The sequence below is a fragment of the Pseudopodoces humilis genome, chromosome 10 (genome assembly GCF_049639895.1).
Source record: "Pseudopodoces humilis isolate 2021_Gansu_Grassland_sample_001 chromosome 10, ASM4963989v1, whole genome shotgun sequence".
Taxonomy (NCBI): Eukaryota; Metazoa; Chordata; class Aves; order Passeriformes; family Paridae; genus Pseudopodoces; species Pseudopodoces humilis.
This window is the reverse complement of record NC_142209.1, coordinates 30657946-30685764: the sequence shown is the minus strand read 5'-3', so window position 1 is coordinate 30685764 and position 27819 is coordinate 30657946. Positions and strand designations below refer to the sequence as shown.

The 27819-nt window shown below is 46.8% G+C and overlaps 4 protein-coding genes across 10 annotated transcripts in view; 2 read left to right on the top strand and 2 right to left on the bottom strand.

Moving 5' to 3' along the window:
* Window positions 1–6803, bottom strand: part of MIER1 (MIER1 transcriptional regulator) — a 31150-nt gene extending 24347 nt beyond the window's left edge. Inside the window, exons 1-2 of one of the 2 annotated variants that reach the window (XM_014250899.2) lie at window positions 6488–6803; window positions 6270–6367 (exon numbers count right to left, since the gene is read on the bottom strand). Coding sequence is in view for 1 of the 2 variants with exons in the window: in XM_005521236.3 (XP_005521293.2) it covers window positions 5459–5467 (9 nt within the window). In the remaining variant the exon portion in view is untranslated. Of the gene's footprint in view, window positions 1–5458; window positions 5606–6269; window positions 6368–6487 lie in introns of those variants that run through there. The other variant, XM_005521236.3, reaches the window with a different exon arrangement.
* Window positions 6804–6999: 196 nt separating this feature from the next.
* DNAI4 (dynein axonemal intermediate chain 4) lies at window positions 7000–19661 on the top strand. Of its 5 annotated transcripts, XM_005521315.2 has the most exons (17): window positions 7000–7033; window positions 8493–8628; window positions 10109–10182; window positions 10853–10935; window positions 11097–11244; window positions 11884–12023; window positions 12745–12894; window positions 13432–13596; window positions 13907–14112; window positions 15195–15278; window positions 15928–16079; window positions 16825–16970; window positions 17112–17233; window positions 17784–17882; window positions 18226–18452; window positions 19074–19227; window positions 19521–19661. In XM_005521315.2, the coding sequence occupies exons 1-17, from the start codon at window positions 7002–7004 to the stop codon at window positions 19563–19565; spliced, it is 2163 nt and encodes a 720-aa protein (XP_005521372.2). In that variant the 5' UTR covers window positions 7000–7001; the 3' UTR covers window positions 19566–19661. The 5 variants fall into 5 exon arrangements, with proteins under 5 accessions (XP_005521372.2, XP_087916444.1, XP_087916445.1 ...); XM_088060318.1 differs by having other exon boundaries at window positions 16825–17233; XM_088060319.1 differs by lacking the exon at window positions 19521–19661 and having other exon boundaries at window positions 19074–19367.
* On the top strand, window positions 19498–22838 carry INSL5 (insulin like 5). Of its 2 annotated transcripts, XM_088060707.1 has the most exons (3): window positions 19498–19520; window positions 21023–21328; window positions 22549–22838. In XM_088060707.1, exons 2-3 carry the CDS (start codon window positions 21154–21156, stop codon window positions 22782–22784), a joined length of 411 nt encoding a protein of 136 aa, XP_087916833.1. In that variant the 5' UTR covers window positions 19498–19520; window positions 21023–21153; the 3' UTR covers window positions 22785–22838. The 2 variants fall into 2 exon arrangements, with proteins under 2 accessions (XP_087916833.1, XP_005521292.2); XM_005521235.2 differs by lacking the exon at window positions 19498–19520 and having other exon boundaries at window positions 20855–21328.
* A 6-nt stretch (window positions 22839–22844) lies between these two features.
* Window positions 22845–24450, bottom strand: DYNLT5 (dynein light chain Tctex-type family member 5). The gene is made up of 2 exons (XM_014250595.2): window positions 24206–24450; window positions 22845–23747 (listed from the first exon to the last, which is right to left on the bottom strand). Exons 1-2 carry the CDS (start codon window positions 24443–24445, stop codon window positions 23544–23546), a joined length of 444 nt encoding a protein of 147 aa, XP_014106070.2. The 5' UTR covers window positions 24446–24450; the 3' UTR covers window positions 22845–23543.
* Between the last annotated feature and the right edge of the window lie 3369 nt (window positions 24451–27819).

Genomic DNA, 27819 nt, shown 5'->3' with positions numbered 1-27819 from the left:
GCTGCAGGTGCTCAGTCTGGAGAAGAGACCTCAAATCCCAGCCCTGCCATGGCAGGGACACCTCCCACTGTCCCAGGCTGCTCCAGCCTGGCCTTGGGCACTGCCAGGGATCCAGGGACAGCCCCAGCTGCTCTGGGAATTCTATTCCAGGGCCTCCCCACCCTCACAGCCATGAATTCCTTCCCAATATCCACCTAAATCTATCCACTTCCAGCTTAAAGCCATTCCCTGTGTCCTGTCCCTGCAGGCCTTGTCCCCAGTCCCTCTCCAGCTCTCCTGGAGCCCCTTCAGGCCCTGCAAGGGGCTCTGAGCTGTTCTGTGGGGACAGGGCAGGACAGACAGACAGGTGACAGTGACATCAGAGGGCCAGGACAGCAGCTGATCCCCCCTTGGATCCCTGCACTGAAGGACTCGGGTCCATCCCAGCCTGGAATCTGCTCCCAGGGGAGCTCAGAGCTCTGCACATCCTGCAGTTCCTGGGGGACAGGGACCTGCAGGATGCTGAGAACGGCTTCTGTCCAAGATCCCACTCCAGAACCACCAGGCAGGGATTTTCCCAAGGAACTGCCCCCTCCGAGAAATGCTGGTGCTCCAGGCTGAGGAAGTGACTGGAGGGACAGGCCATCATGCTCCCTGCAACTTCACCGGGAGAACTTCCCATTCCTAGAGAATTATGGAGCACCACCCACAGGCAATCAGAACTCCTCCTACCCTGCCTGAAGCACACAGTTCCACACTTCCCCATTTTCTATTTAACATTTATTTCCATTACAAACCCCAGCATTTTCCTTAACTTCTTGTAGTAATCTAAAATATCATGCTAAGAAAACTGGGATTCTACGGAGTGCTTGGATCCTACCGTAGAATTCCAGAAGAAACCAGCCACAGTCATATGCCAGGCACCACAAGGAAACATTCCTATGGACAATTTATGACGTGAATGGATTAGGAGGGAAATATTAATGCAGCCTGGGGCTTCTGGCCAGGAAAAGGCTCAAAAAAGAAACAACTTTACAACAATTCCAGCCTAAATCCCACTGCTGCATCAGGAAAGACTTGAAGTCATGACTGGAAGCCCACAAACATCAATATTTTATCACATGTAAAAAATATCTTCAAAATTCTTCTATTATGAAAAAATAACTCAAGGGCCACTCTCTTTTTAAGATTAGAAAGCAGAGTGCCACTCTGCAATTCCCTTGAGGCAATCCAATCAGTGCCTATAACCAACCACTTGGGGTTTATTCCTTCACCAAGGAAGGGAAAAACCAGAATTTCTAGCTCTCCATTGGGTTCACTGACACCTCAGTGCAGTATTCTACAAACACTGCTCAAAATGACACAAAACCCCCCAGTTAGTTACAGCTAAGATCAAACCAGGAAAAATATGATTGACTGATGTCAATCTCTGATTTTAATCGTGATTTATAACAGTAGGAAACTTGGATTTCATCTATTTTGACCTTGTCCTGCATCCAGGAGTTTCTCAAAAACTCTGACTGTTCAAACACCTCAATTTGCAAACACATCAGTGACTGTGTGAGCTTTACTGCTGCTTCCTACTACACCTTAGTTCAATAAAAACACTAAGAATGTAAAAGGGTTACTAAGAACAGTTATCAGATCATGTACTCCAGCATTCTCTCCTGAAGCCGTTTCAAAATAGAAATCAGAAAGTAATATTCAAAATATGAAAACAGAATTCAGTGGCATTCCCAAAGTTTAAAATTCTTCAGCTGAAAGAAGTAGAATATTGAAGGAAAGGGAAATTTTTCCAGACAATAGGAATTTATAGATGACTTCTTAAAGCACATTGTGTTAATAAATTGATTTTTTTGGTTGAAGACAATGAAACTTTCAGAAATTCACAAACATTGAAGTGCACTCAAAGAAATTAGGTTGAGACATTTAATTGTCCACTGACAACACAGGAAAGCTCCTGCTCCAAGACAGCTCTTGCTTCTTCCCATACTTTCCCAACACCATAAAATGCCAATCCAGATTTTTAACCCCTCAGAAATTCACTCTGCAGAAGCAAAAATTTAAGTTCTTATTTCAGCAAGTCAAGAAGTTGAGGAACTTCAGAGGTTCTGGGTGAGAACCACAAGGAGCTGCTCAGCTCCTGCTGGAGGTTTGGGAGAAACAGGAATTATGCTCCAGCATCAGTCACAGGGAAGGGAACCATGGAATCCTTTAGGTTGGAAAACATCTCCAAGACCATCCAGTCCAACCACCCCCAGCACTGCCAAGGCCACCACTGGCCCCTGTCCCCAGTGCCACATCCACACAGCTCTGAAACCCCTCTAGGCGTGGGGACTCCACCCCTGCCCTGGGCAGCTGTGCCAGGGTGGGCAGCCCTTTCCAGGAGGAATTTTCCCAAATATCCAACCTGAGCCTCCCCTGGCCCAGCCATTCCCTCTCCTCCTGTCCCTGTTCCTGGGAGCAGATCCCAAATTCCCCTCTCCTGTCAGGGAGTTGTGCAGAGCCAGAAGGGCCCTCCTGAGGATCTGCTGATCCCCAGGGCTGGTCCTGCTGCCCCATTCCAGCTCCTGTGAGAGCTTTCCTTTTCCTGTCCTGCAGGAAGCTTTTAGGTTCTCAGCCAGAGATGGATCAACTCATGGAAGTTCAGGGACATCACACAAAAGCAGCAGGAGGAGCAGGATCTCCCCTTTCAGATCACCTCAACCCATAACTAAAGCAGCTTGCAGTTAATTCCAAGCCATGCCAACCAAAAATCAGGGATATTTAGTCCCTGATTTTAGACTACACATGCTCACCCTCTTTCCTGTGCAGCAGCCCTGGTACTCCTCCTAATTCACTGAAGAACAGCAGAAAAACCCCAAACTCTCATCTTTTTCCCTTTAGTTTTGCATGCTCAGTATCCTGGCAAGTGCCTGTAGCACCTGACTGGTGTATCCCTTCATGGAACAAAAGGAACAGCAGGAATTGGGCATTTCTGGAAATTACAGCAGGTATTGAGCTGCCTCTGTTCGACACAAAAGTCTGACCCCAGCTCTTCCAGTTTTGGGATCAGAAGATCTCATTCTCTCACTTACATTTCACTCCAACATTATAAAGGTTGAACTAACAAAAACCATTCTCTTTCAGCTGCTACTCAACCTTTTCAGCCCCAATCTTTTCTTCTCAGGAGGCATTAAAATACTTATTTTGGAGAAAATCTGTGTGTATCAGCATTCCCTCCACCAAAACCACCCCGTAAGCAGCTTAATGCAGGATACTGTAACAGTCACAAAGCTTCAGCTGATCTTAAGTTAGAGATATTTTCTTTCCACTTTATGCCTGGAACAAACTTCTGACAGGTTGGAATGTGAGGAATCATGTAAAAGCAAAAAGAACCCTAACAGAGGTTATTAATCCCAAATTTAATATGTATTCAAAATATTTATTATTTTTTCCCTTCTCCTTTGTCTGTCCTGTATTCAAATTGCTTCTGCAAAAGTGAAGCAGCACTTTTGGTGAAGTTAGTTTCACTTTCTGGCCTCCAGCCCTGCTTTCTGAAGGGCCTTCCTGTGTAACTCAACAAGTTTCAGAGTTATACCGGGCTTTGAGGGCTGTATCTGTCACTGATTCTCTGCAACACAACATTTTCAGATCGTTCCTGAGGGAAGGATGAGCTCCCGTGCATCCCTTCAGAACAGTCAGCACAAGGTTTTCCACTGGGAGAGGAGGATGGGAAGAGGGCAAGAACCATCAGGCAGACACCTTCCCATCCATGTTGTGATCATCTGCAGCTCCTCCAGGCAGGTGGTTGACACCAGAGCCATGAGGAAAAGCCATGCTAAGGAGAATTGCCACTCTGTTCCTATTTCCCAAATTCATAAAACCCTGGGATGGTTTGGGCTGGAAGGAACCCAAAAGACCACCCAGTTCCAACTCTGCCATGGGCAGGGACACAAACTGAGCTGGGAACTGTATCCAGGACGCTGCTCCTGGTTACATCACTCAGAGTGATAATTTTTTACAATTATTACAGTTTCTCCGTGCAGATGCAACAGTTGCCTGGGAATGAACTCCAGGTGCTGGTGCTCCTGAACTCACCCACAGGCGGATCAAACTCTCCCCCTGCCCCTTCTCCTCGGAGAGGCCAAAACAGGACAAGGAATTCACCTCGAAAAAAGCAAAGATGAAAACTCCCTGTTCCTCTCTGAGCATGATATCGAGACTGACACACAGCAAAGGCCTCACCCACTGGAACAACATCCACAAAGGGAAAAGCCAAACGTGCCCAGCTCCACATCCCAGTGGGATTTCCCTGCCCCAGGCAGCACAAACCCCCAGCCCTGGGGGCTAATGTGGATGTGAGGACGTGACACCAAGTGGGAAGTGATCGCAGCTCAGCCCCACAGGACGCAGAGCCCACGGAATACCCGGATTATCACAGGATATTGGGGTTAATTAACGAAAAAATGAACAATATGGACAAAACCTCCAGCCAAACATCCCAAATACTCTGATGCCCCACAGCAAAGGCCCCACTGTCTCTCCAACTTTGTAGAAGGCAGGCGTTTAATAACCACATTTTTTGGGATCAGACCTGTGATTCCCTCTCGAGATACAAAACCACCCAGGCAGGTTCTCAGAACTTCTAAGATTAGCTCAGGACGTGTTGTCCCAACAACAGGAAGGCTGCTCCATTAAAGTTTTGATTTGGGAGGAAAAGAGAAAATAATTTAAGGAGAAATCTCCATATATTCAGGAATTTCGAGGGGAGAAGCTTCAGCTGTAAAATCTAATCTTGACACTTCCAGCTTGCCCTGGAAGCAATACCTGTCCCACAAATTTTACTTTTCCAGTGCATACTTTTCAAATTTTCATTTCTGACACATTGTCAATACTGTTGGAGCAGCAAACAGCCTTGAGATTGGGAACCTGGGATAATTCGAGGAAAACTTCATGGAATATCCATTCATCAATCCCATTTCTCCTCCAAAAAGGGAAAGAGCTGATCCTATTGACACGGACAAATCCAACCCCCACCAACCCAACACTGCGATAAAGAGGCTTTTTTTCCATTTCCCCATTATTTTCCTATCATTATCATATTACATCCCCATTATATCCCACAACATAACTCCCATTATCCCCAAATAACCCCCCCACACCCCGCAAATCCTGGGAATTCCACGAGAAAGCTCTCCCTGCCAGGACACCGCGCTACCTTTTAAGCAATTCCCCTTTGTCTTAACGACTACAAAAAATATATTTAAAGGAAATAAAGCGATGTTTTAGCATACGCGGTCCTATCAAAACCGGGAGGCGCCGCGCTCGGTCCCGCTCGCTCCCCTCAGGGCCCTTCGGCCGCCGGGACGGCCCCGCTCGGGGCTGAAGGCCCCTGAGGGGAGCGGGCGGGACCGCCGGTGCCCGCGGGCCTCCGGTCCCCACAACAAACTTGCGGCCCCGCGCAACAAGTTCCCGGGCAGGCCCCCGCCGCTCTCACCTCAGCCATGATCGCTGGTATTCCCGGGAAAGGGTCACATCGCCGGGAAGCGCCGCCGGGTCCCGGTGGGAGCGGCGGGAGAAACGGGGACGGGACCGGGAGCGGCGGCGGGGCGGGAGGGGCGTGGTCACGTTACGCACGACGTCACCGCGCACCGCGGGAAGCGGGCAGGGTGCGTGCGGCGGCTGTCAGTCAGGAGAGGCCACGCCCACATAGCTTGTCAATCAATGGCAGGACACGCCCCCTCGCATGTCAGAGAGCGGTGGTCCAACCTGTCAGTCAGGCTGGCTGTCACGCCCCCTTCCTGTCACTTGGGGGATTGACCACGCCCTCGCCTGTCACTCAACGCACAGGCAAGGCCTCATCTGTCACTCAAAGTCTGAGGCCACCTCCTTACATGCCAGTCAAAGCGCACACCGCTCCCCATTGCCTGCCACTCAGGGCACAGGCCACACCCCTTCGTCTATCACCGGGACCACAGGCCCCGCCTGTCACTCAAATCGCAAGGCCACGCCCCCACCCGCCGAGGCCCCCTCATGCCCATATATGTCATTCGGCATAAGCCACGCCCCTCATGTGTCACTCAACGTGTAAGCCCCGCCCCTCGCATGGCAATAACGCGCAGGCCACGCCCCCCTCTCATTCGCTGCTCAGGCCACGCCCCGGCCGGCGCTGAGGCTCCGCTCGCCGCGGCCCCTCACGGTCCGGAGGCCCCTCGGGCCCCGCCCGCCGCCGCCACCGGCTCCGCATCATCGCCCCCCTCCGCGGTGCCGCTCCCCCCCTCCTGCCCGGTCGCGGCCGCCGTACTCACGCGGAGAGCCGCAGAGGCGCGGGGAGTGTCTCATCGGCCGTGAGGCGAACGGGGCGTCCTCGGGGAATGGGGGCTCTTGCTGGGCGTGAGGCTCTTGGCTGACACAGTAACAGCTTTAGGTTAAACATAAAACCCGAAAAACCACCCCAAATAAACAGAGAAAAGATGCAGAATCGGCGGTAATTCACCGTGTCCTCCCTGCAGCCCCGGTGCCTCACCTGCCCGGCTCAGCGCTGTCCCCGGGCCGGCGCGGGGCACCGCCCGGCGCGCACGTCGGGCATCGCGGCTGTGTCACAGCGAGGACACCGCGGCCCTGCCTTGTGTTAAACGCCTCGGCTGTGCCCCCTCAGAGCCGCGCGGCTCACGCACGCCCGGCGCCTCCGCCGAGGAGCCGCATCCCCAACCCTCACACGCTCCCCGCGGGCGGTGCCGAAAGAACCGGCGGGCGCGACTTTGCTGACTCAGGGGTGAATCCCCCCGAGCGAGGCGCTGCAGCCCCGCGGGAAGGCCGAGGCGCCGGCGGGGCGGTGTCGCGGCGGGCGCGGACAGCGCTGGTTCGGTGACACGGGGCGGGGGCGGGACCCGAACCGGGGCCCGGGGACGGCCCGGGGCTGCGGCCTCAAGCACAGCGCGGCCCGCGCGCCGCGCAGCGACCAATCGGCAGCGCCCTTGCTGGCGGCCAATCCCCGCGCCGCGTCTTGGGACACGTTGCCATGGTAATGGTGCGACGCCATGCCGGGCCCCGCCGGGCCGCGGCCTCCGCCGTGAGTGAGACCGGATCGGCCTAAAATTCCAACGTTATTGAAATTAAAAGGCTTCAAAACCTTTGAAATGCCTGGGAATAGATGATAAATTATAATAGAGACTCAATTGTAATAGATCATTAATTATGATTAATGATTGGGAAAATTTTCTTTATTATAAATGGATTATATCCCTTAAAATACTTAGTTCTGCATAATAATGTATAATAAATTGTATTCTGTAATAATAAATTATATAAATGGCGAAAATTCTTAATGATAAATGGTTTACATCCCTCAAAATAAAGGGTAACATTTAATGAATTATAATATGTAATAAATTATATTCTATTCTAAGTCATAATAAATCAATGGTAAAGCGCCTTTATTTTAAATGGTTTACATATTTAAATTAATGGGTAATAGATAATGAATTGTAAAATATACTAAATTATATTCTATAATAAATTATAAGGCATAAGAGGTTATAACAAATAAATAGTCAAAACCCCTTTTTATAAATGGTGGAAATCCTTTACAATAATTGGTAATATGTAATTATGATATAAAATAAATTATAATAAATGGCTGCAGCCCTTTCTTATAAATGGTTAAAGTCCTTTGAAATAATTATTAATATATAATGAATTATAATATATAATAAATTATAATCAATAAATGGCCACAATCCCACAATTTTGTATTATAAATGGTTTACACCCCTTAAAATAATTGGTAATACATAATAAATTACAATATGTAACACATGACATTCTATAATATGTCATAATATATAATAATTTATGATAAATAAATTAATGTTTTTAATCCTTATTTATTATTATTATTTATTATATTATTATATTGATTACAAAGGGGTTTATATAGCCTAAAATAATTGGCAATATATTATACTTTATAAAAATCCTTTATTAGAAATGGCTAAAATCCTTTCAAATAATTGGTATTTTATAGTAAATTATAATATATTTGAAATAGTAACAATCCTTTGTTATAAATGGTTATAAATGGTTAAAATACCTTAAAATAATTGGTATTTTTTAATAAATTATTATACATTAAAAATTGTAAAAATCCTTTGTTATAAATGGCTATAAATGGTTAAAATCCTTTCAAATAACTGGTAATAATAAGTTATAATATATAAGAAATGGTAAATATCCTTTCTTATGAATGGTTTGCATCCTTTAAAATATTTGGGAATATAAAATCAATTATAATACATTAGAAATTGTAAGAATCTTTTATTATAAATGGTTAAAATCCTTTCAAATAATTGCTAATAAGTTATAATATATAAGAAATGGTAAAAATCCTTTCTTCTGAATGGTTTGCATCCTTTAAAATATTTGGGAATATAGAATCAATTGTAATAAATTGGGAATTGCAATAAACAGTCAAACCTTTAGTATTAATTTGATATTTTATAAATATAAATATTATAATGTGGTGATTCCAGGGCAGGGCTGGGAGCAGCAGCAGCAGCTGGACGTGCTGGAGCCACCAAAGCCCCGAATTCCCGGAGAACTTCCAGGGTTTTCCAGGGAAAACCTGCACGGAGAGGGGTCCTGGTGGGCAGCCAGGGAGCTGTGCAGGTGAGATGGTCCTTGGGACATCCTTGGGAAAAGTGGGAAAATCTCCAAACACACCTGAGGGAAGGATCACAGGAACCCTGGAATGGTTGGGTTGGGAAAGGTGAGAAGGATCACAGGAACCCTGGAATGGTTGGGTTGGGAAAGGTGAGAAGGATCACAGGAACCCTGGAATGGTTGGGTTGGGAAAGGTGAGAAGGATCACAGGAACCCTGGAATGGTTGGGTTGGGAAAGGTGAGAAGGATCACAGGAACCCTGGAATGGTTGGGTTGGGAAAGGTGAGAAGGATCACAGGAACCCTGGAATGGTTGGGTTGGGAAAGGTGAGAAGGATCACAGGAACCCTGGAATGGTTAGGTTGGGAAAAGTGGGAAGAGCCACAAATCCACCTGCAGGAAGAACCAGAGAGCCCTGGAATGGTTGGGAAAAGTGGGAAAAGCCCCAAATCCACCTGCAGGAAGGATCACAGAAACCTTGGAATGGTTGAGTTGGGAAAAGTGGGAAGAGCCCCAGATCCTCCTGGGGGAAGGATTACAGAAACCTTGGAATGGTTGGGCTGGGAAAAGTGGGAAGGATCATAGAAATCCTGGAATGGTTGAGTTGGGAAAAGTGAGAAGAGCCCCAAATCCACCTGAGGGAAGGATTACAGAAACCCTGGAATGGTTGGGTTGGGAAGAGTGGGAAGGATCACAGAAACTCTGGAATGGTTGAGTTGGGAAAGGTGGGAAAAGCCCCAAATCCTCCTGGGGGAAGGATCACAGAAACCTTGGAATGGTTGATTTGGGAAAAGTGGGAAGAGCCCCAAATCCACCTGAGGGAAAGATTACAGAAACTCTGGAATGGTTGAGTTGGGAAAAGTGGGAAGAGCCCCAAATCCACCTGAGGGAAAGATTACAGAAACCCTGGAATGGTTGGGTTGGGAAAGGTGGGAAGAACAATGGAGCCCTGGAATGGCTGGGTTGCACTTCCAAGCTCATCACATTCCCAAGGGCAGGGAGCTCCCACCATCCCAGGGTGCTCCAAGCTGGCCTTGGACACTTCCAGGGATGGGGCAGCCCCAGATTGGGAATAATTCACATTTCTAATCCGAGATTTGTTACTGGAGCAGCTCCTGTCCTCACCCCAAATCCAGAATATTCCCCAAATGTTACCTGGGAATCATTTAAGAGCCTTACAGACCTCCCTGAAAAAGATGTGTAATTGCTCATCTGATTTACTTGGCTGCCCTGTTAATTGGACTGGATTAATCAGAATCAATAATTCACCCTTGGTGCTCGTTGTGGAATAAATGAGCTGGAAAAGCCACAGGGAGAAGCAGAAGTGGGTCTGACAGTGATGGGAATGTGGCTTTTCCCAAAGAATCCCAGCAAACTGGAGCTGATCCCTGCAGGAAAATAGGAATGCAGAGCCTTTCCAAGTGCTCTCCCTATTCCTTGGGTGGGAACACAAGGAAATGATCCTGATTATTTCAATTTTTCTTCAGGTTTTTGATGATGAAGGGAAGAACGTGACACCCCATCCCCTGTTCCAGCCAGACCCAAATGCTGCTGTACCCAGGCAAGAAAAGTTTTATTTTAAAGTATTTTATCTGTTTTAGTGATATTTACTAAGTGCAGACAACCCTTTATGCAAAAAAAATATGAAATATATAAACCAAAATATTGAACTAAAAACATTAAAAATAGCAGTTCATCTATCAAAATATGTTTAACATAATAAGAATTCTTGGCTTTAATAATATTTAAGCAAGTTACCTCTGTGTGATTATGTGCATCCATCTCCAAAAATGCTCTTAAACAAAATAATTTGGAGTTGAACCTCCTAAATTATGTTTCACCACACTTTGATTTACAAAGCTCCAGCACAGAGGGAAAAAAACAAAGACTTGGGGCTGACAAACTCAATTAAATCGTGCAAAGAATGTAAACAATTATTGGTGTTTTAAATGAAAAATCCTGACCCACAGCATTAGCAAAAGGCAAGGAATAATTGTAATTATTTCCAATCTATAATTACAATTGTAAACATTGATTTCTGAGAGGAAGAGATTGCTTTTTTTGGCCATGTTTCCATGCTGGCTGTTCCAAAGGACAATCCCAGGGGTTGGGATATCAACCAGGAGCAAATATACATTAAAAAAAAGACTTAAAAATACACAGTACCTCCAGAAAAGAAACACTTTTTGTAGTTTTTTGAGACAATTTCTGCTTGTTTCTTGTCCCTGAAGGACACATGGAATCAGCACATCACCAACCAAGTCTGCCTTAGATGAAACAGAACCTCAACAAGACCCAGCTTTGAGCTTGTCTGGTAAGGAACACACCCAACAATTAGAAATTTAATATATAAAGTTATATATTCTGGGCTTTGTAAGACCCTGAGCCAGCCCAGGGCCTTCCAGCACTTCCAGAATTAATTTTCCCATGAATTTAGAGCAGCAAAGGTGTTGTTTGTCGCCCTGGTTTTTCCAGCTGTGCGGGAGGAGGGGGAAGCAGCCCTGACGGAAGCGGAGCTGGAGCAGAGGGTGGATATTTTCCTGACAGAGACAGACACGCTCTGGATGTTGGATCTGCCAACTGCTCTGGTGTCCACGGAGGCAGAGGAAGCTGTGAGAGTTCTGTAAGTCAGCTGGCACCCATTCCTCTGAGAGCAAAACCTCCATTTCCCACAGCTCCGTGTTCTCAGTGAAATTCTTCCTCCCTTCCACTGAAAAATGACGCCAGGTTAGGAAAACCCAGGGCTGGAGGAGGGTGATAATTTGATTTTCATGAAAACAGGAAGACATTTCAAACTGCTGCATTGATTCTTGTGTGTAGCTTCTAATTAATTAATGTTAATAATAATATAATATTAATTAAGAAGAGTTAAACATAGCAGGCAGCTCCCCTTGGTTATCCTGGACTGCCAAAACTTTGGTGGAAATGCTGAAGTAGAAAAGGAGAAGTTTCCTTTTTGTCTCTTGATGCTCTGCCTTTCACTCCCAAGTGATGAGAGCTCTGAACTCCCCCAAAGTTCACAGGCAGCTGGAAGAAGGAAATCTGCTTTTTTTTTGGGCTGTTCCTGTTCTAGAACAGCACCACAAAGATCAGAAAGAGCTGCTGAATGACACCAAGGCTGAAATAGCATCCAGCAATCCAAAAAGCAGGAAATTTAAGCCTTGGGAAAACCTCTCCTGATCAACTCCTTGTTAAAGACACTGAGAATTCCAGGTAGAATTTTTCCAGGGAGTCCCCAGCCAGTGTTTCCTTTGTTTTCCAGGGAGAGGAATAAGATTTATACAGAGATTTGCAAGGCTAAAATTGGCAGTGAGTACTTTGAAGAAAAAATAGTGCAAACCTTCTCTGGAGCTGCCAAAAACAAGGAAATGCAATGTGAGACAATCACCGTGGCAGAGAAAGGTAAACCAGTGCAGGAGACTGAGAAAAGGCAATTTTTTACTTCCAGCTCTAAGCAGGAAATGTTTCCTCAACTTCCAGAGCTTTCAGTTCAGACCGGACAATGTGGGTTGTGGTGGCCTTTTCTGCCCCTCCTAAATCTTGAATTTAGTGCTGGAACACTGAATCCATCGCAATAAAATTGTTATTAACGCTCCCAGAGAATGTTGCTTTTGTGTGTAAAAGGCAAAAAATAAAATAAAAAATGGGGAATGCTAGCCCAAACATTTTTCCTAAAATGAGGGAATAAACCCCAAAAGTAGATCACTATCCCTGTTTTGAAAAGCTATTTGCCACTTTTTTTGTGTGGCTGAAGCATCAGCAGGGCTCATTCCACCCCCTGAGCACATCAAGGTAAGTTTTGGGTGGAAGCTGGCCCTGCTCAAAACCCCAAAAAAACCCTGATGGAGCTGCAGCAGTCACACCACACCAGGAACTTTAAAGTTATTTTGTCTTCTTTTAATGATTCTTATTAAACACAGGCAACCTTATCTGTAAATTTGTAAAAGATAACACTTAAAAGATGAAATTAAAATATGGAATCAAAAACATCAGTTCAGATCTCAACATCTTTGGAAGCAGAGCTGGTTCCAAAGCCCCCCAGCCCAGGAGTTGGGGTGTAGGGAGCTCCTTGCAGTAACGGACCAAAACACGAGCCCTGTGTGAGTGGGAAATTCATTCCCAGGGATGATGGTGACTTCCTGGGATTTGGATCATTCCCTGAATGCCTCAGAACCTACAGAGACAGAAGAACCCAGAGCCCCAGCAGGGCAAAGCAGCAAATCCCCCACAGCTGAAGAGCACGCTCAGGCTGTGGCTGTCCCTTCTGCCAGAGGTAACATTTTCCATTTGTTTTCATCTTCCTAAACCAGGCCCATCCCTGGGATTTGTGGGGAAAACTTCCTAAAAAACGCTGCCTGGAACCTGCAAGAGAGTTTGCTAGAAGAATCTTGGACAGGGCTGCCCTTCTCTGCACACTGCCATCAGAAATGATCTTAAATAAAGATAAATACTCAGGGATGAGGTTTGCTGGTACTCACTTTAAAAAAGTAGAAGCAAAACACCACTTGTGAAAAATTCCAGAAGTACCTGGAAAAGATAAGAAAATTGTAGAAAAGAAGCTAAGATGATAAAATTATAAGAAAAGAAAATTATAGCAAGAAACAAAAAATCTTAGTGAAAGTATTATTTTGAATTCTCTGCTTTTTGCAAGTGGAGAATTCTCATCCCTTGATTTTATTGTGTGAAATTTTATCCCATTTATCTCTTATCAGGCAGCATGGGCCTGTTGGACTCTATGATCTTTGTGGATCCATTCCAACTTGGAATATCCCATGATTCTGTGATCCAGCTTTTTCCATGATCATTGCAGAGCCTGCTGTTCCTGCCAGGAGCCATGAGGAGAAGGAATGCCATTCAGAAACCATCCTAACCTCAGCAAACCTGCAGCAGGACTTAGTTGTCATGGAGAGGATTCTCATGGAGAACATTTTTCAACCCAAACTCGCACTTTATCGGCAGATTCCTGTCCTCATAGGTTTGTTCCTTGCTTAGTTCCCTCTTTCCAGCCAAAAATTCCTCATTTTCCACAGAAATTCCTCACTTTTGGCTGGGTAGCTAAACCTACCTGCAGCAGAGCTGGCTCGCTCCAGCCCAATCCAGCTTCCAATTTTAGTCACAGTTTTACAAGTCAGGATATCTCAATTCCTCAAATTTTCACTTTTTTTTTTTTTTTTTGTTATTCCTGCAAACTATTTGCTGAAAGGGTAAATTTTTCCCCTGGTGTGAATAATTAGAGCGAGGTAAGTGAAATGTTCCTACTCAGATTCCACACCCCTGCGTTTCAGAACCTGTCGTTACCTCGGACACTGAGGCAGAAGAGGACGAGGAGGACGAGGAGGAGGAGGATGAGGAGAAACAGGAGGAGACACCAGAAGCAGATGAAAGCCCAGCAGAAGATGCAGGTCCCAGGCTGGAGCAGCTGTGGTCGTACAGGTGTGATTTAACCAGCGGCCGCAGCGTGAGCAGCATGGCTTGGAACAAAGCGAACCCTGTGAGTGCACAAATCCTCCCTGAGCCACTCACAAACTGGGACCAGCAGCTGGTGCTGGCAAGAAACTCCTGGTTCTGGGCTGCTTTGCTGGGAGGGATCGCAGAGGTGGAGCCAATCCCTCACTCTTGCTGCTCTTCTACAGAAAAAGATGAAAGCTTTCATTTACAGGCTGCACTAGACTTGCCCTACATGTGGATCGTCACGGATTTAATTGGCCCAGAATTCCATTAATTGCTCCAGTTTACCCTGAACAGTAATTTTAATAGACGTTGGTCTGCTCTAAAATTGAAATTTAACCCCTGCTGCTAAACTTTATTGTCACTGATAAGAGTTTATTTGTGGTAGTTTAGACACCACGTCTTTGTCTCTAACAGGAACCTCCCAAAAAAGCAGAATTCCTCAAAATTTAAGGGTAAGATGCACAATAACAGCACAGAAGCCAAAGCTCCTTTAATCTGGTCATGCAAAGTTCTGTTTTCCCAAGAGAACTCACTTACTAAACAAAAATAATGAATGGGAGAGAGGTAGAAAGCAGCTGAGGGTGAGAAACAGAAACCCAGTGAGGGGAAAAAAAAGAAAGAAAATAAAAACCATTCCATACATTTAGTGCACCAAATCTCCAGATATTAAAAAGCTGGACACATTTAGAGAGTTCAGTCTTAGAATACAGGGCAAACAATCAGCTACCTTTAAAATGTGACTTTCCCAAACTACTTGTTGAGTGAAAGAAAAGAAAAATGAACAGAGATGAAGGCTAAAGACTTACTGCTGGTTTTTATTTCTGCCTATGGAAAGGAATGAAGGGAATTCCCTGTGGAAAGCTAAAAGCCAGGAGTTTGAGGTGTTCTCTGCAGCGCCTTTTACAGCTAAACCTGATGAGAAAAAAATTAGATGTATTCTTCTGTACTCCATTAAATAATGCACACAAAAATATGATTCTAGAACAATGTATCTCCTGTTCCTCCCTGCATAGGACAGGAGCTTTGTTATTCCAGACTTCACCCTGACACAAAGGTGCCTTTGGAAATACCCTGCTGAGCTCCAAGAGGATCTGAGATATTGCTGTTGCTCTGTGCTTGCAGGATCTCCTGGCAGTTGGGTACAGAGAGTTTGTTTCTCTCAAGAAGAAAGGCCTGGCTTGCTGTTGGTCACTGAAGAACCCCATGGTAACGAGCCCCTTTGTTTGCTTTTCCTGCAATCTGCTTTTCTCTGGACAATTTCTGCTTTATTTGCCTTTGAACTACAATTATTTACTCTTAACTTCTCCCAACACTGGCAATAAAAGAGGAAATTTCATAGATGTAACATATACACCCCTGCAGATCCATCTGAAAAGGGATCCTTTTAAAACCAGCCATTAAAAAAAAAAAAATTTGGAAATCTGAGTTACAAACTATCCCAGTAAAAAAATTCTGATTGCTGTAAATGACAGCATCTCAGGTTGATTTCTACTACAAACTTCTCACGGCCAAAACTGTATTAGACTAATTTAAACCAGGCAGAGTCAAATCTTTGATGCATCTTTACCACACCAAATACTCTCATGATACTCTGCTGTCACCAGAGACACTTTTAGGTGTTTGGTTTGGAGTAACCCTACCTAACTTAATTTCCAGTGTCATATTTCTGCACTTTTTCCTAATTTTATCAGTTGTAGCAAGAAATACACGGAGCCAGCCAGAAGAGAGGATCATTTCTGCTCACTGTGGCCACCACCACTTGAATTTCCCAGCAGACATTTAGGGCCCAGAGTTAAGAACAGAGAGGTAAATAATAACCCAGCTGACAGCCTCGCTGTGTTTCTCTCCTGGGCAGTGGCCAGAGCGCATTTTCTGCTGCGAGCACAGCGTCACAGCTGTGGATTTTTCCCTGGCAAGGCCCAATCTGTTGGCGGTTGGGATGGCCAATGGATGCGTGGCCATCTACGACGTGCGGAGCCGGAGGGACGCGGCGCTGCTGGACAGCAGGTCAGGCTGGCAGCTCCTCACACCCTCTTATTGGCCTTGGAAATACAATTATTTACTCTTAACTTCTCCCAACGCTGGCAGTAAAAGAGGGAATTTGTTAGATGTTTACACCTCTGCTGATCCATCTGAAAAGGGATCCTTTTAAAACCAGCCAGAGGCAAAATTACAATGACAGAGGCAAACTTTGGGAAGGGGCAACAAAGCAGTGCCATTCCCTCACCCTCTAAGCAATTGCAGCTCTTTACCCCCAGCTGTAATTTATATTCTGTGTCCTGACTAGGACAACCCAGCCCTGGATAATAAATCCTTATGGAGACCAGTGCTTTCTCTCTTTTTGTGCTTTCTCTCTGATCGCTTTCGCCACAAATTGAGAGAATATCAGAATAAGTGAGGGGTGAGCAGGAATTAAGAAGAAAATGAGAGAGGGGATGGGTGGTGATGAGGGAAGCACCTGCCCTAAGGGCAGCTCCCCAGGTCTCAGGCACTCTCCTACAAGGTGCAGACTCATTTCATGGTGCAAGTACATAAACAGTGCCCTGAAACTAATTATCAAGCATGTTTAATAAAAGAAACATTTTCCTGGAGAAAACAACCAATGGCCAGACCATTTCTTTAAAAGAAGAGCTAAACATATCTGTTATAAGACTTAACACTCGTTATAAAGCGGAAGCTGAATTATTTTTCAAACACGTTGTCTTGTCTTTGCTCATCTGTGATTAACCACGTGTATGTTTTTGTGTGCCAGTGCATCCCTAAATAAACACAAAGGTCCTGTGTGGCAGCTGAGGTGGGTGCAGCAGGACAGAGGTGACAAAAAAGAGAGGCTGATGTGCATCTCAGGAGATGGGCGAGTGACCCAGTGGTTCATCCAGCAAAGGCTGGATTGCTTTGGTGAGCTGAAACCTCTCCCTTTGGTTCCAGCTGACATCCTTTACACCAGATATCCCACAAAACACTTCAGAGCTGCTGGCCAGCCCAAAGCAGCACCAGTTCCTCACAGCCTTTTGACAAAACCTCCTGTTCTTTGCACAGATGTGATGAAAATCAGGAGAACACAAAGTGGGAAGAAAAAATTACCAGGTGAGAGAGAAAGGAAAAGTGAAGCTCCCATATCACAACAGGCAGCTGGGATGTGCTTCGACTTCCATCCAGAGGTAGGCTCAGAAAGCCCATCCTGGCTGAAGTGTTAGCCAGGAAAGCTCTGCAGCACTGGTGGGATGCTCAGCTGGAGCTGCTTTAGTGGGATCCAGCCAGGGACTTGGCACTGCTATTAAAATCATATTAATTTTGAAATAAATTGCTTTTTAGCTACTAAGATTTACCCCAAATAGGTGAAAAGGTGAAACAAGCCCTGTCCTCCCAGCCATGTTACTGACATTTCCTTGGGCAGTTCCCCACTGGCTGGGAGAATCTGTTCAACACCTCCCACATCCAGGACCCAGCTGAGCTTCTCTTCAGCCAGCTGAGTACTTCCTCCACAGAGCACTCCAAGAATTCATGTGTTTTCCACATGGATTGCTGAAAATCCAAGATCTTCAAGCCCCAGCATGTTGTGAACACACCCAGCAAAAGTGCAACGTTGTGGTTCCACTTCAGCCACCGCTCACAGGAGCTCCTCCTTGGCTCTGAACTCATCCAGCCCTGGATGATTTCTGCAGCAGTGACAAATTCATCCAACCTAGGCTACTTTTCTCTTTCTTTCAGGATTCTGATATTTTTCTTGCTGGAACAGAAGAGGGCCACATCCACTGCTGCTCTTGCTCAGGCAAGGAGCAGATTCTGGGGACTTACAGAGGCCACAAGGTGAGTGACACACTGTAAAAAAAGTAACAGTTTTTGTTTATATTTAGGGAATGTGTGAAAAAAAAGAAACCTAAACTTCTCCTATATTAGGAATGAATTCCCATAGCATAAAGCATCACAGTTTTACAGGATTATTTTCTATGCTGTCAGGATATTTATTAAAACTGGGACTGTAAACTGGTTTAAAGCTTTAGCTCTGGCTCTATTTTAAGACAGCAATCAGAAATCTGATTGTCCTGTAGAATTAAATAGTCTTACCAGTGGGAGGAAGGCTGGGTAGCTCTAGAAAAGATTCTGTAGCCCTACAGCAACACCAAGTTCTGGTTTGTTTCTCTCCAAACAGGGTCCTGTGTACAAAGTTGCCTGGAATCCCTCCAGCACAGACATGTTCCTCAGCTGCTCTGCAGACTGGAGCATCCTTTTGTGGCACCGGGATTCCTTCACCCCCCTTTTAACCTTCACTTCTGTCACAGCTTTTGTTCACGACATCAAGTGGGCTCCAAAATCCGCCTTCATCTTCGTAGCGGTGAACGAGAGGAGGGTGGAGTTTTGGGATCTGAGTGTCAGCATGTGAGTAATGACCCTTCTCAAGGCAGAGCCTGAAATTTTAATTGTCACACATCGTTACCTCATCAGTGCTTTTATCGCATCGTTACAGCCCCACACGCGGCTTCCTCAAACCACTGCATTTTGAAATACACGTGGTGTAAAAGCAGGTGGTGGTTACCAGAGATTTGGGGTTAGAAGAGGAGCTGGATGCCTCATGGAGCTGATAAAGTGCAAAACTGCCCTTTTTCTGCAGAAACTCTGGCAGAGTTAAAAGGAAAAATAACAAAACAGAGCTACTTTGGTAAAGATGGGATGGTCTGAAGTTGAGATGACTCAGTTACCTGTGACCTTGTCCAGCTGCTCAGGGTTTTGTGTTACTGACAGTGTGAAACCCTGGTGGATCCAGAGCCCTGACACATCCTGCAAATTACTCATCTAATAAAAATATTAACCACCACTCTCCAGGTCAGGACAGATTTTAGGCATGCAGGATCTCTTAGTTAACAGCAGCTGGGATTTTTCTTGTGGCAGAGCCCAAACCAAGCACCCCCTCACTTCCCAATTTTTGATATTAACCCAGAAGCGAAATGTGCAGTTTTTCAGCTGACAAATGCATGGTACCCATTAATTTTTGGATTGCAGCTTCCAGCCGGTGTTCTCCTGTGCTGCCATCCCTGAAGGGAATCTCAGCTCCATCCTGTTTGCCAGGAACGCCGAGTGCCTGCTCCTGGGGGACAGCAGTGGCCAGGTGGGGGTGTGGCAGCTGCACAACCTGGCTGTCCCCAGCACAGACCAGGTAGGGCTCATTCCTCAGCCAGGCAATTCTGGGAAACACCACCCAGCCAGGGGATACTGGAATAGGTGGGATCACAATCCCAAAGGTGCTGGCTCCTGCTCTTCTGCTGCCACACCACTGGGAATTAATTTCCTTTAGAAACAAGAGGAATGTCTGCATGCTGCCAAACGTGACAGCACAAATGCAACCCACCCTGGCCTGCCAAAAAGTGCTGTTTTCCAGCATTAACAGAATTCCGAAGAAGAATCAAGAATTCCAAAGAAGAATCAGCTCTTTTTCCTCTTCTTTTCCAGGTTGGTTCCTTGTGTGACATTGTTGCTCCTGCTGGAGCTGTTTAACAGCAGCTGATATCCCTTCTCCTTCAGGAAACACTGTAGTATGAACATAAATCAGTTATCCTTTTTTAATCAATAAAGTTTCTCTTTGAGGCTGCACTGCTTAGAAACTTCTTCCAAATGCCCTCAGTGTCCTCCTGGAAGTCCCCTCCTTGCAGGAGTGTTCACACATGGATGGCTTTCTCTGGAATCCTGATCATGGAAAGGTCTCCATAGTCTTTTCTCCTGGGGCCTTTATCCCTTCCTGCTTTTCCTCCCAAGCTCTTTTCTCCTTGGGTTGAAAGCAGGCAGTGTTTGGCTGCCTAGAGTGGCTTGTTTGGGGGGCAGAGAAGAAGAAACAGAAAAAAATTACCCAGCTGGAGGATTTCCAGGCACTTCCTGCCCACAGGAAATGGGGAGCATCTCCAGAGGGGTGATTGAGCACAAGTTGTAGCCCTGCTGCTGAGCACATTATGTATGGAAAGGTGTATTTTATAGATGCAGAACATCCAGCCTCTCTCATTATCCTGACAATAAACACCCAGCACTCAAACACATCACTGAATTAAGGATCATTTGTGCTGCATTAACATCCACTTCCTTCTGTGTGCTGCACATCTGACAGGGGACATGCAAACTTCCCCCTGACATAAAATTCATCTTGGTGTGTTTCAAAGAAAAGACACTCGTTAAGGTGAATCATTTGTTAATCATTATTATAAATCTGACCAAAATACACCCTATATTTTCCATTCATGCCCATGACTGTTTGCTTACTGCTAAAAAACAAGCTTTCTATAACCCACCCTGCACACAGTGAAAATTAATTACCTGTAACATTATGGTGCTGGAAAATCCTTGTGGTGCTAGGAAGGGCTCAAGATCTCCCAAGTTCCTCGTGTCTTTTGTCCTTAAACATGGAATTTCTGACCATATAATTGAGAAATTTCCTCCTAAAGGCATTTTAGTGCAAGGATTTTTTTTTTATAGCAACCTAAATACACTGAAGCCAACATTAGGAACCAATGAACTTCTGTTCCCAGAGCAGAGAATCCTGGCTGGGATACCAATACATGCCACAAACCCCCTCTGGGGTGGATTTTCTCAGCAGTGCTTGGCCCTGCAGGGTTTTCCCCACAAGCATCCATGGTTTAGCAGTAAACAAGCTGGGGGAGTGGAGAGGAGCATGGGAAGGAGTTCATTCCATTTTTCTTTGGGGTCACCAACAGAAGATGACCCCAGTCAGGACTGGGCATCAGGTGTGTGGGGGACACAGACACCAAACCCATTAAATAGAATCCATGTCACAAACACCCTTTTTTCCTGGCAGAACACACATTAACAGCATCCACCTAATCCATACCCCATAAACTGTTTCCAGTAAAGCAGCTCCATAGACTTCAGAAATCTTTAATTTAACCTGACTGAGATCCCAAAGCACTTCAAACATGACCAGGAACAAGCAGTTTATTTGTTTTCAGCAAACATCGCCGCCCTCAGAGTGAGCTGGTACTCAGTGGAGTGGACAGACCGTTGGTATAAATGGGAAGGCTCCAGCAGAATTCCCCACTGGATCCCTTCTGCCCAGCTGGGAAAGCACCACGCTGGCAGCATGAGGGGCACGCTGCTGGCACTGGGCTGCCTCGTCCTCCTGCTCCTGGCACGGGAAGGGGAAGGGGAAGGCAACAAGGTGAGGCTCTGCGGCAGAGATTTCATCAGAGCCGTGGTGTTCACCTGCGGCGGCTCGCGCTGGAAGAGGAACCTCCCTGGGCACCACGGCCTGCGCGGTGAGTACCGGCTGCAACATCCCAGGCTCCCCCCTGCCTGCTGCACCTGGATCCCAGGGGATCCCAGGGGATCCCAGGGCATTGGGAAGCAGCACAACCCCCTTAGGCTGCCCTCAATGCCTGCAGCTCCAGCCCTGCAGCACAGGCCGTGCCGGGAGAGCCAGCCAAGAGCTGCGGCTCCTCATGTTCCCTCTCCCTGCAGCTTCTCTGGCTCAGCTTCCTGGGGTATTTTGCTAAAGAATAAGAATTTAGACCAGGGTTTTCCAAGCTCACCTGAGGAATGGGATTCAAGGCAAGAAAATCTCTCTGCCATCACATTTCTAGTGACAGTGACAAGTTTTGCTGAAGTCGTTGCAAGTGTCTTACTGTGGTCTTCAGTTTCCCCACTAGAAAACAGAAACTCTCTAAAACTTTGTAATTAGAGCATGTTGAATATCCACTCTGCAATTTATGCACCTTCCCATGCCTTTGTGTATATTTATGCTTCTCAGCACGTTTCTTGATACTCAGAAAATTTTGATTTGACAGTCAGAAAATTCAACCATTACATGGGCAGTTAGAAATCTGTACTCTGACAGATTAAAATAAATAGAGAACAAGAAAATAACTGAGGCAGGTGACAGCAACAAAGGCTTTCTGCACTTCCTACATCTGCATTTTGGGCAAATTCTCTTGTAGCAGCAGCTTTAAACAAATACAAAAGCAGTAACATGGGCAATCCCCTCCCCAGAATCTGCTGAAGAACCTTGCTTTTAAAAAGTGAGAACTGCTACACCTTTACAGACTGCACAAAGCCCAGCTGTTGAAACTGAGGTGTTTTGACTGCAGCTGGATTGTAATTTCTGTGGGAACACCCAGAACTTCGGTGCAGCTGGTGCCTTAAAGCAACACCTGCAATTCAAGAAGCCCCCAGGTCCTGCGTAATGTGCTGGTCAAGAGCTTCTGACACATCAAATCACAGTTTTTCCTGGAGAAGCAAACATCTCAGTGTAAGACTCAAGGCAACACAGGACACTCCTCAAGAGAAATCCCTAAATGACTCGTTTTTAGCATGTTGATCACAGATTGTCCCTCACAGTGAGGAGTCTGTGACGTGGTGCTCTCATCAGAGGGTAACACTCAGCTCCCTGGCTGTAGCTTGGTCTGTCTTTCTAGTAAAGATAAAAAGCATAAATTACTCATCTTCCCATGACGTTTAACTTCTCATTTTCCTGCGGCAGAGAGTGAAAACCCCCAGCACTTCCCACACGAGGAGGAGGGTGACGCTGACTTCTCATCACAGCCAGAGCCGAGGCTGGGGATCCACAGCGAAGAGCCCCAGGATGTCAAACCTGAGCAAGACTCGCAAAACACCAGCAAAGTCTCTGTGCTAAACAAGCGTGAGGAAGCCAAGCTGCTCACCACATCCTGCTGCAACGTGGGCTGCAGCAGGGCAGAGATCAGCTCCCTGTGCTGAAACGCAACAGCTCCGTGTCACAGCTCCCAGGGATTAAAACAATCATGACATAAACCACAATCCTTTCAGTTGTGTTCTTTAATTGTAGCTTTTTTTGGGTGTTAAACGTCACAGTGCACACCAGCAACTGGCTTCAGGTTGTCTGCATTTCACAGTGTTTACAGTGGGTTAAACTTTCAGTCATGAGTACATGAAGTGTTTCTACCCAACTAACTACTGTTCTGGGTTTCAGCTTTGCATCTAAAATGTAATAAAATAAGTATTTTGTGATAGATTTGTTCTCTGACTCAGGAAAATCTAACAGCAGGTTTCAGCAGAGAAATAGGGGTGGCAAAAAGTCTGGTTTCAGATTCAGAGCAAGGTCAGCCAGACCCCACCTCAGCAGTGAACGGCTGCAACAGGAGAGACTTAGAAATATCAGCACCAGCCCCAAAACCAGGCAGGCAAAACCTAAAATTCCGTTTATTTCCTACTCCAGGAATGTTTCCAGGATAAGAACAGGGAAAACATTACTTACAGGGAATATTCTGAATATATTTCCCCGACAGGGCAAGTTCTGCAAGCAGCAATCAGCTGCAAAACTGCCTTAGAAAGTCACTTCCCAGAGAAAACTCTGGGAAAGACCCTTATTCCATTTGCCCAAAGGCTCACGTTGCAAAACAGCCGAGAGTACCTTGGTCTTTCACAGATATTTTCAACAGAAAAGGGAAGAGTTAGGCTGAATATTCATTTCTCCTGCTGCTAAACTCCACTACCTCCCTACTCAAAATACACACCGTAGACGTTTGCCACAGCAAAGAGCGAGGTGTTCTTGAACACGTAGGAGGAGAAGGTGTCAGTGTGGGGATCCCAGAGGCACCTGCTGCTGATCTGCAGGCTCTGCTGGCCCAGCTGCCCGATGTGAGCCACCACCACGATCTTGTACCTGGGCACCTGCAGCGCTTTCACCCGCGCCTTCACAACCTGCGGGGAAAAACAGATTTACTCCCTGTGTCATCAAAGATGGGGATGGATTTATAGCAGGGGAAAGGGGATGGTATCAAGCTGACAAAGAGGGCAGGGCTGGATGGGATCTTGGGCAGGAATTATTCCCTGGGAGAGTGGGAAAGGGCTGGGATGGAATTCCCAGAGCAGCTGGGGCTGTCCCTGGATCCCTGGCAGTGCCCAAGGCCAGGCTGGATGGGTTTGGAGCAGCCTGAGGCAGTGGGAGCTGTCCCTGCCATGGCAGGGGTGGCTCTGGGTGGGCTTTGAGGCCCCTCCTCACCAAACCAGTCTGTAAATCTATTTATTAACTCCTACACCTCGGTACTCCCAGCTGAGCAACCCTTGTCGGCGTCTCGACAGCCACCCCCAGCCTTTATCGTACACTTTATCGGGCTTTTGGGGGGATATTTGGGGCATCCCATGGGCAAATGTCCCACCTCGGCGATGTCCTTGGCCGCCTCCCGGCACGACCCCGGCTCGTAGCGCTGCTCCCTCAGGGCGCTCCCCAGCACTTCCCTCAGGATCTCATCCACCGCCGCCACCGGGAAGCGCCCGCCAGGCCCTGCCAGGCAAAGCTCGGCTTTATCAGGGGAAAAAATCCCAGCGCTGAAGGGTTTTTGGAGGGGCAATCGAGACCCACCCGGGCCGGGCTCGCTGCCCGTTTCGCCGCCCTCCATCGCCCTCAGCTGAGGGGGGGAGGCGGTGCCGGCAGCGGGGCCCGCCCGCCGCATTCCCGCTCCGCCTCCATCCCTCCTCATTCCCGGCCTCCATCCCGTCACATTCCTGGCTTCTATTCCCCCGCATTCCCGGCCTCCATCTCGCCGCATTCCCGGCCTTCATCCACCGCATTCCCGGCCTCCATCCCGCCGCATTCCCGGCCTCCATCTCCCGCATTCCCGGCCTCCATCCCGCCGCATTCCCGGCCCCCGGCATTCCCACCCTCACGGCTGAGTGTTCCTGCGGCTCCCACGGTTCCCCATCGTTCCCACAGCTCCCGGTGTGTCCCCATGGCTTTCGCATATTCCTACAGTCCCTGGTGTCCCCACAGGTTCCCTCACATGTCCCCGTGTTTTCCACAGGTCTCTGTATTCCTTCACAGTCCGAAGCGGTTCCCATGGCTCCCACGTATCCCCACAGCTCCCACAGCTCCCTCTGTGTCCCTACAGGTCCCTCTGTGTCCCCACAGCTCCCACAGATCCCTCTGTGTCCCCACAGCTCCCACAGGTCCCTGCATGATCCCATAACTTGTCCCCACCGCCTGTCCAGGTCCCTGCAGCTCCCAGATGTCCCCTAAAGAATTCCACCTAAAGATTCCTAAAGGAACCTAAAGATTCCGTGTGGCCCCATCCAAATGTCCCCACAGCTCCCTCTCCTGAGGGTCCCTGTGACCTCCTCAGGTCCCCACGGCCACCCCAAATGTCCCCACGTCCCACAGAGATTCCTGTGATCCCTGTGGATCCACACAGACCTGCCGTGTCCCTACGGCCCTGAAGTGTCCCCATGGCCTCCGTGGGTCCCCCAACCCCACATCCCTCATATCCCCACATCCCTCATGTCCCCACATCCCTCATGTCCCCACAGCCCTCATGTCCCCACATCCCTCATATCCCCACATTCCTCATGTCCCCACGGTCCCTGTGGACCCTCGTGTGTCCCCACACGCCACCCTTGCTGGGACACTGTGCATAACTCCAGCAGGAATGATGGTTTTTGGAACAGGGACCCTTTTTTGGGACAAGAAGTCCTTTTTTGGGCCAGCCTCCAATCCCTCTGCCCGCTCCTCTGGTTGCTCCCGCATGTGGAATCAAAACTCGCTCAGTAAAAGAAATGTTTTACCATTTTTTGTTTATTTTCAAGGAAAAAAATAATAATAATCACATTTAAATTGCAACTCAGTTGGGTATTTTGTGTGTTTCTTATGTATAGAATGAATAAACTTTGTTCTGACGTGGGGATTTCTTTGTCACAATGCTCTGCATGGTAAATAATTGCATATTTGAGAGTCGGTGAAATGGGTGACGGGGAGGATGGAGGAGAGACATTTATAAAAAACAGTATTTACAAAAATGATATCCACATAGTCGTACTCTAATCTATAAGGCAAGTAACATTTAAAATATGTTGTTTCATGATTATCTTCAACAAGTCAATACAACACATTCATATTACCAGTGGTCAAATACAAAGCTTCGCTGCAGTAGTCCCTGTGCAACAAACCTGTACGTCTTTTATAGTTTGTTTTTTTTTTTCTCTGAGAAGAGTAGGAAAGCAGCAAAGTTTTCATCACAGACTAAGCAGAACCTAGGCCATCGTGGACTGAAGGTATAATATATCTCATTGCACGTTTAGGCAGGAAAGGCCAGCCATTCATTAACTTATTTAACTTAAATCTTAAAAATAGACCTGTGTATCTTCATCCACAAATATTTATAAACATTTTATACACGAGGGAGTTCATTCAATGGCCCAGGGTGATACCTGGGGAGATTTGATTCACTGCTGGGGGGTCACACTGGGCTTGTCCCACATCCTGGGCCCTTCTCCTGCCAGCCCTGGGAGCTTCCCGGCATATCCCGACTCAATTCCTGGCTCAAACCACCACACATCTCCCTTTGTTTTATGTCACCCAAGCATCCAGGGGATTTCAACAACCTTACAACATCTGGGAGTGAAAAACCCCCTTCCTGCCCCAATACAGGGACAGCACACCCACAGCAATTCCAGAAAACCTGGGGTAATGAATGAGGAATCCCAAAAGCCCCGCTGGAATCTGGAGTGTTCCACCACATCCTGCTTGTCCAAACCTTGGAAGAGAATCCCCACCATCCATTTGTGGTTCCAAGAACCACTGCCAGCAGCACCATCCCTCCTAGAGGGACAAGGGAAGCCAGGAAGGAGCAGGGAGTATTCCTGCAAATCTTTTCCTCACAGTGAAACAAGAATTAAAATCCTGACTGGAATAATCCTGATGATCATAAAACCTCCCCAGCTCTACACGGATTCATTTCCTTGGGAAATGGTGAGGGAAAGAGGAACAGAAGAATTCTGGCTATGAAATGACATCTTTGAGACAGTAATTTCTAACCAGGAAAGTAAAACAGGATGATGTTGCTTATTTTGGTCATGACAAGCTTCAAAATGAAGATATTTTCATATAAAAGCAACAGAAAGGGGGAGGGGGGGAAAGTTTGATTCTCTCTTAGTTAAATTTAAAAATCTGCCACCTTTTCAGTGCACTCCAGCCATTTGAAAATGCTTCTGCTGGGAGAAAGAGAGGTGGTGACTCTTTTTTTTGGGATGCTCCTGCTGGAGGAATCTTGGAGAGCAGCACAGACCTGCTCTGCCTGGCTAAAAAGGGATGGCATTCCAACAGAAACTTCCAGGGATTTTTCCCACTTAGGTCTTAAACAATGATAGATAAAACCTGGAAGAGCAGAGTGAAGACAAATGAATTTAACTGAAATACCGAATGACAGCAAAAACAAGACTTAAACAGGGCAGTGATATTTATGAACAAACGCAGACACCAAATGAAAAGCTCATTATTTGCTGGGTTTTCCTACAATTGAGAGATTTCAGAGTTATTAAGAAATATTGTTAAAGTAGAAAACTGCTCTGAAATGTCTCCTGTGAGGAGCTGGCTGAGAATTGGGACTGCTTGCAACAAACAGCAGAAAGGTGGCAGAAAAATCACCTCCTGCTCCCACCGTGTAAAATTCCAAGTCTGAAGGTGTCCGTGGGGAAAAACTCCCGCTCTGTCAGCAGGACCTCAACCCTGCAGGTGTGGGCTGCCAAATTCCCAGGGAAAATTCCTTTGGGAGAGGTCTAAAGGGAAAGGTGAGTGGAAGGAAGGGAGCTAAAGCCTTTCTGTGCATGCATCCACATTTTTATTATTGAATGCCTGCTTTATTTATCCTCCTGTTTCCTCGGATGGATCCCGGTGCTGCTGAGCTCAGGGGCAGTGCCAGAGGGCTGAGCTCCTTCTCCAGTCTCAGCCTGACCTGGAAAAACCTTGCTGGGGAACAGAGCTGCGGTGCTTCCCTCTGGGAAT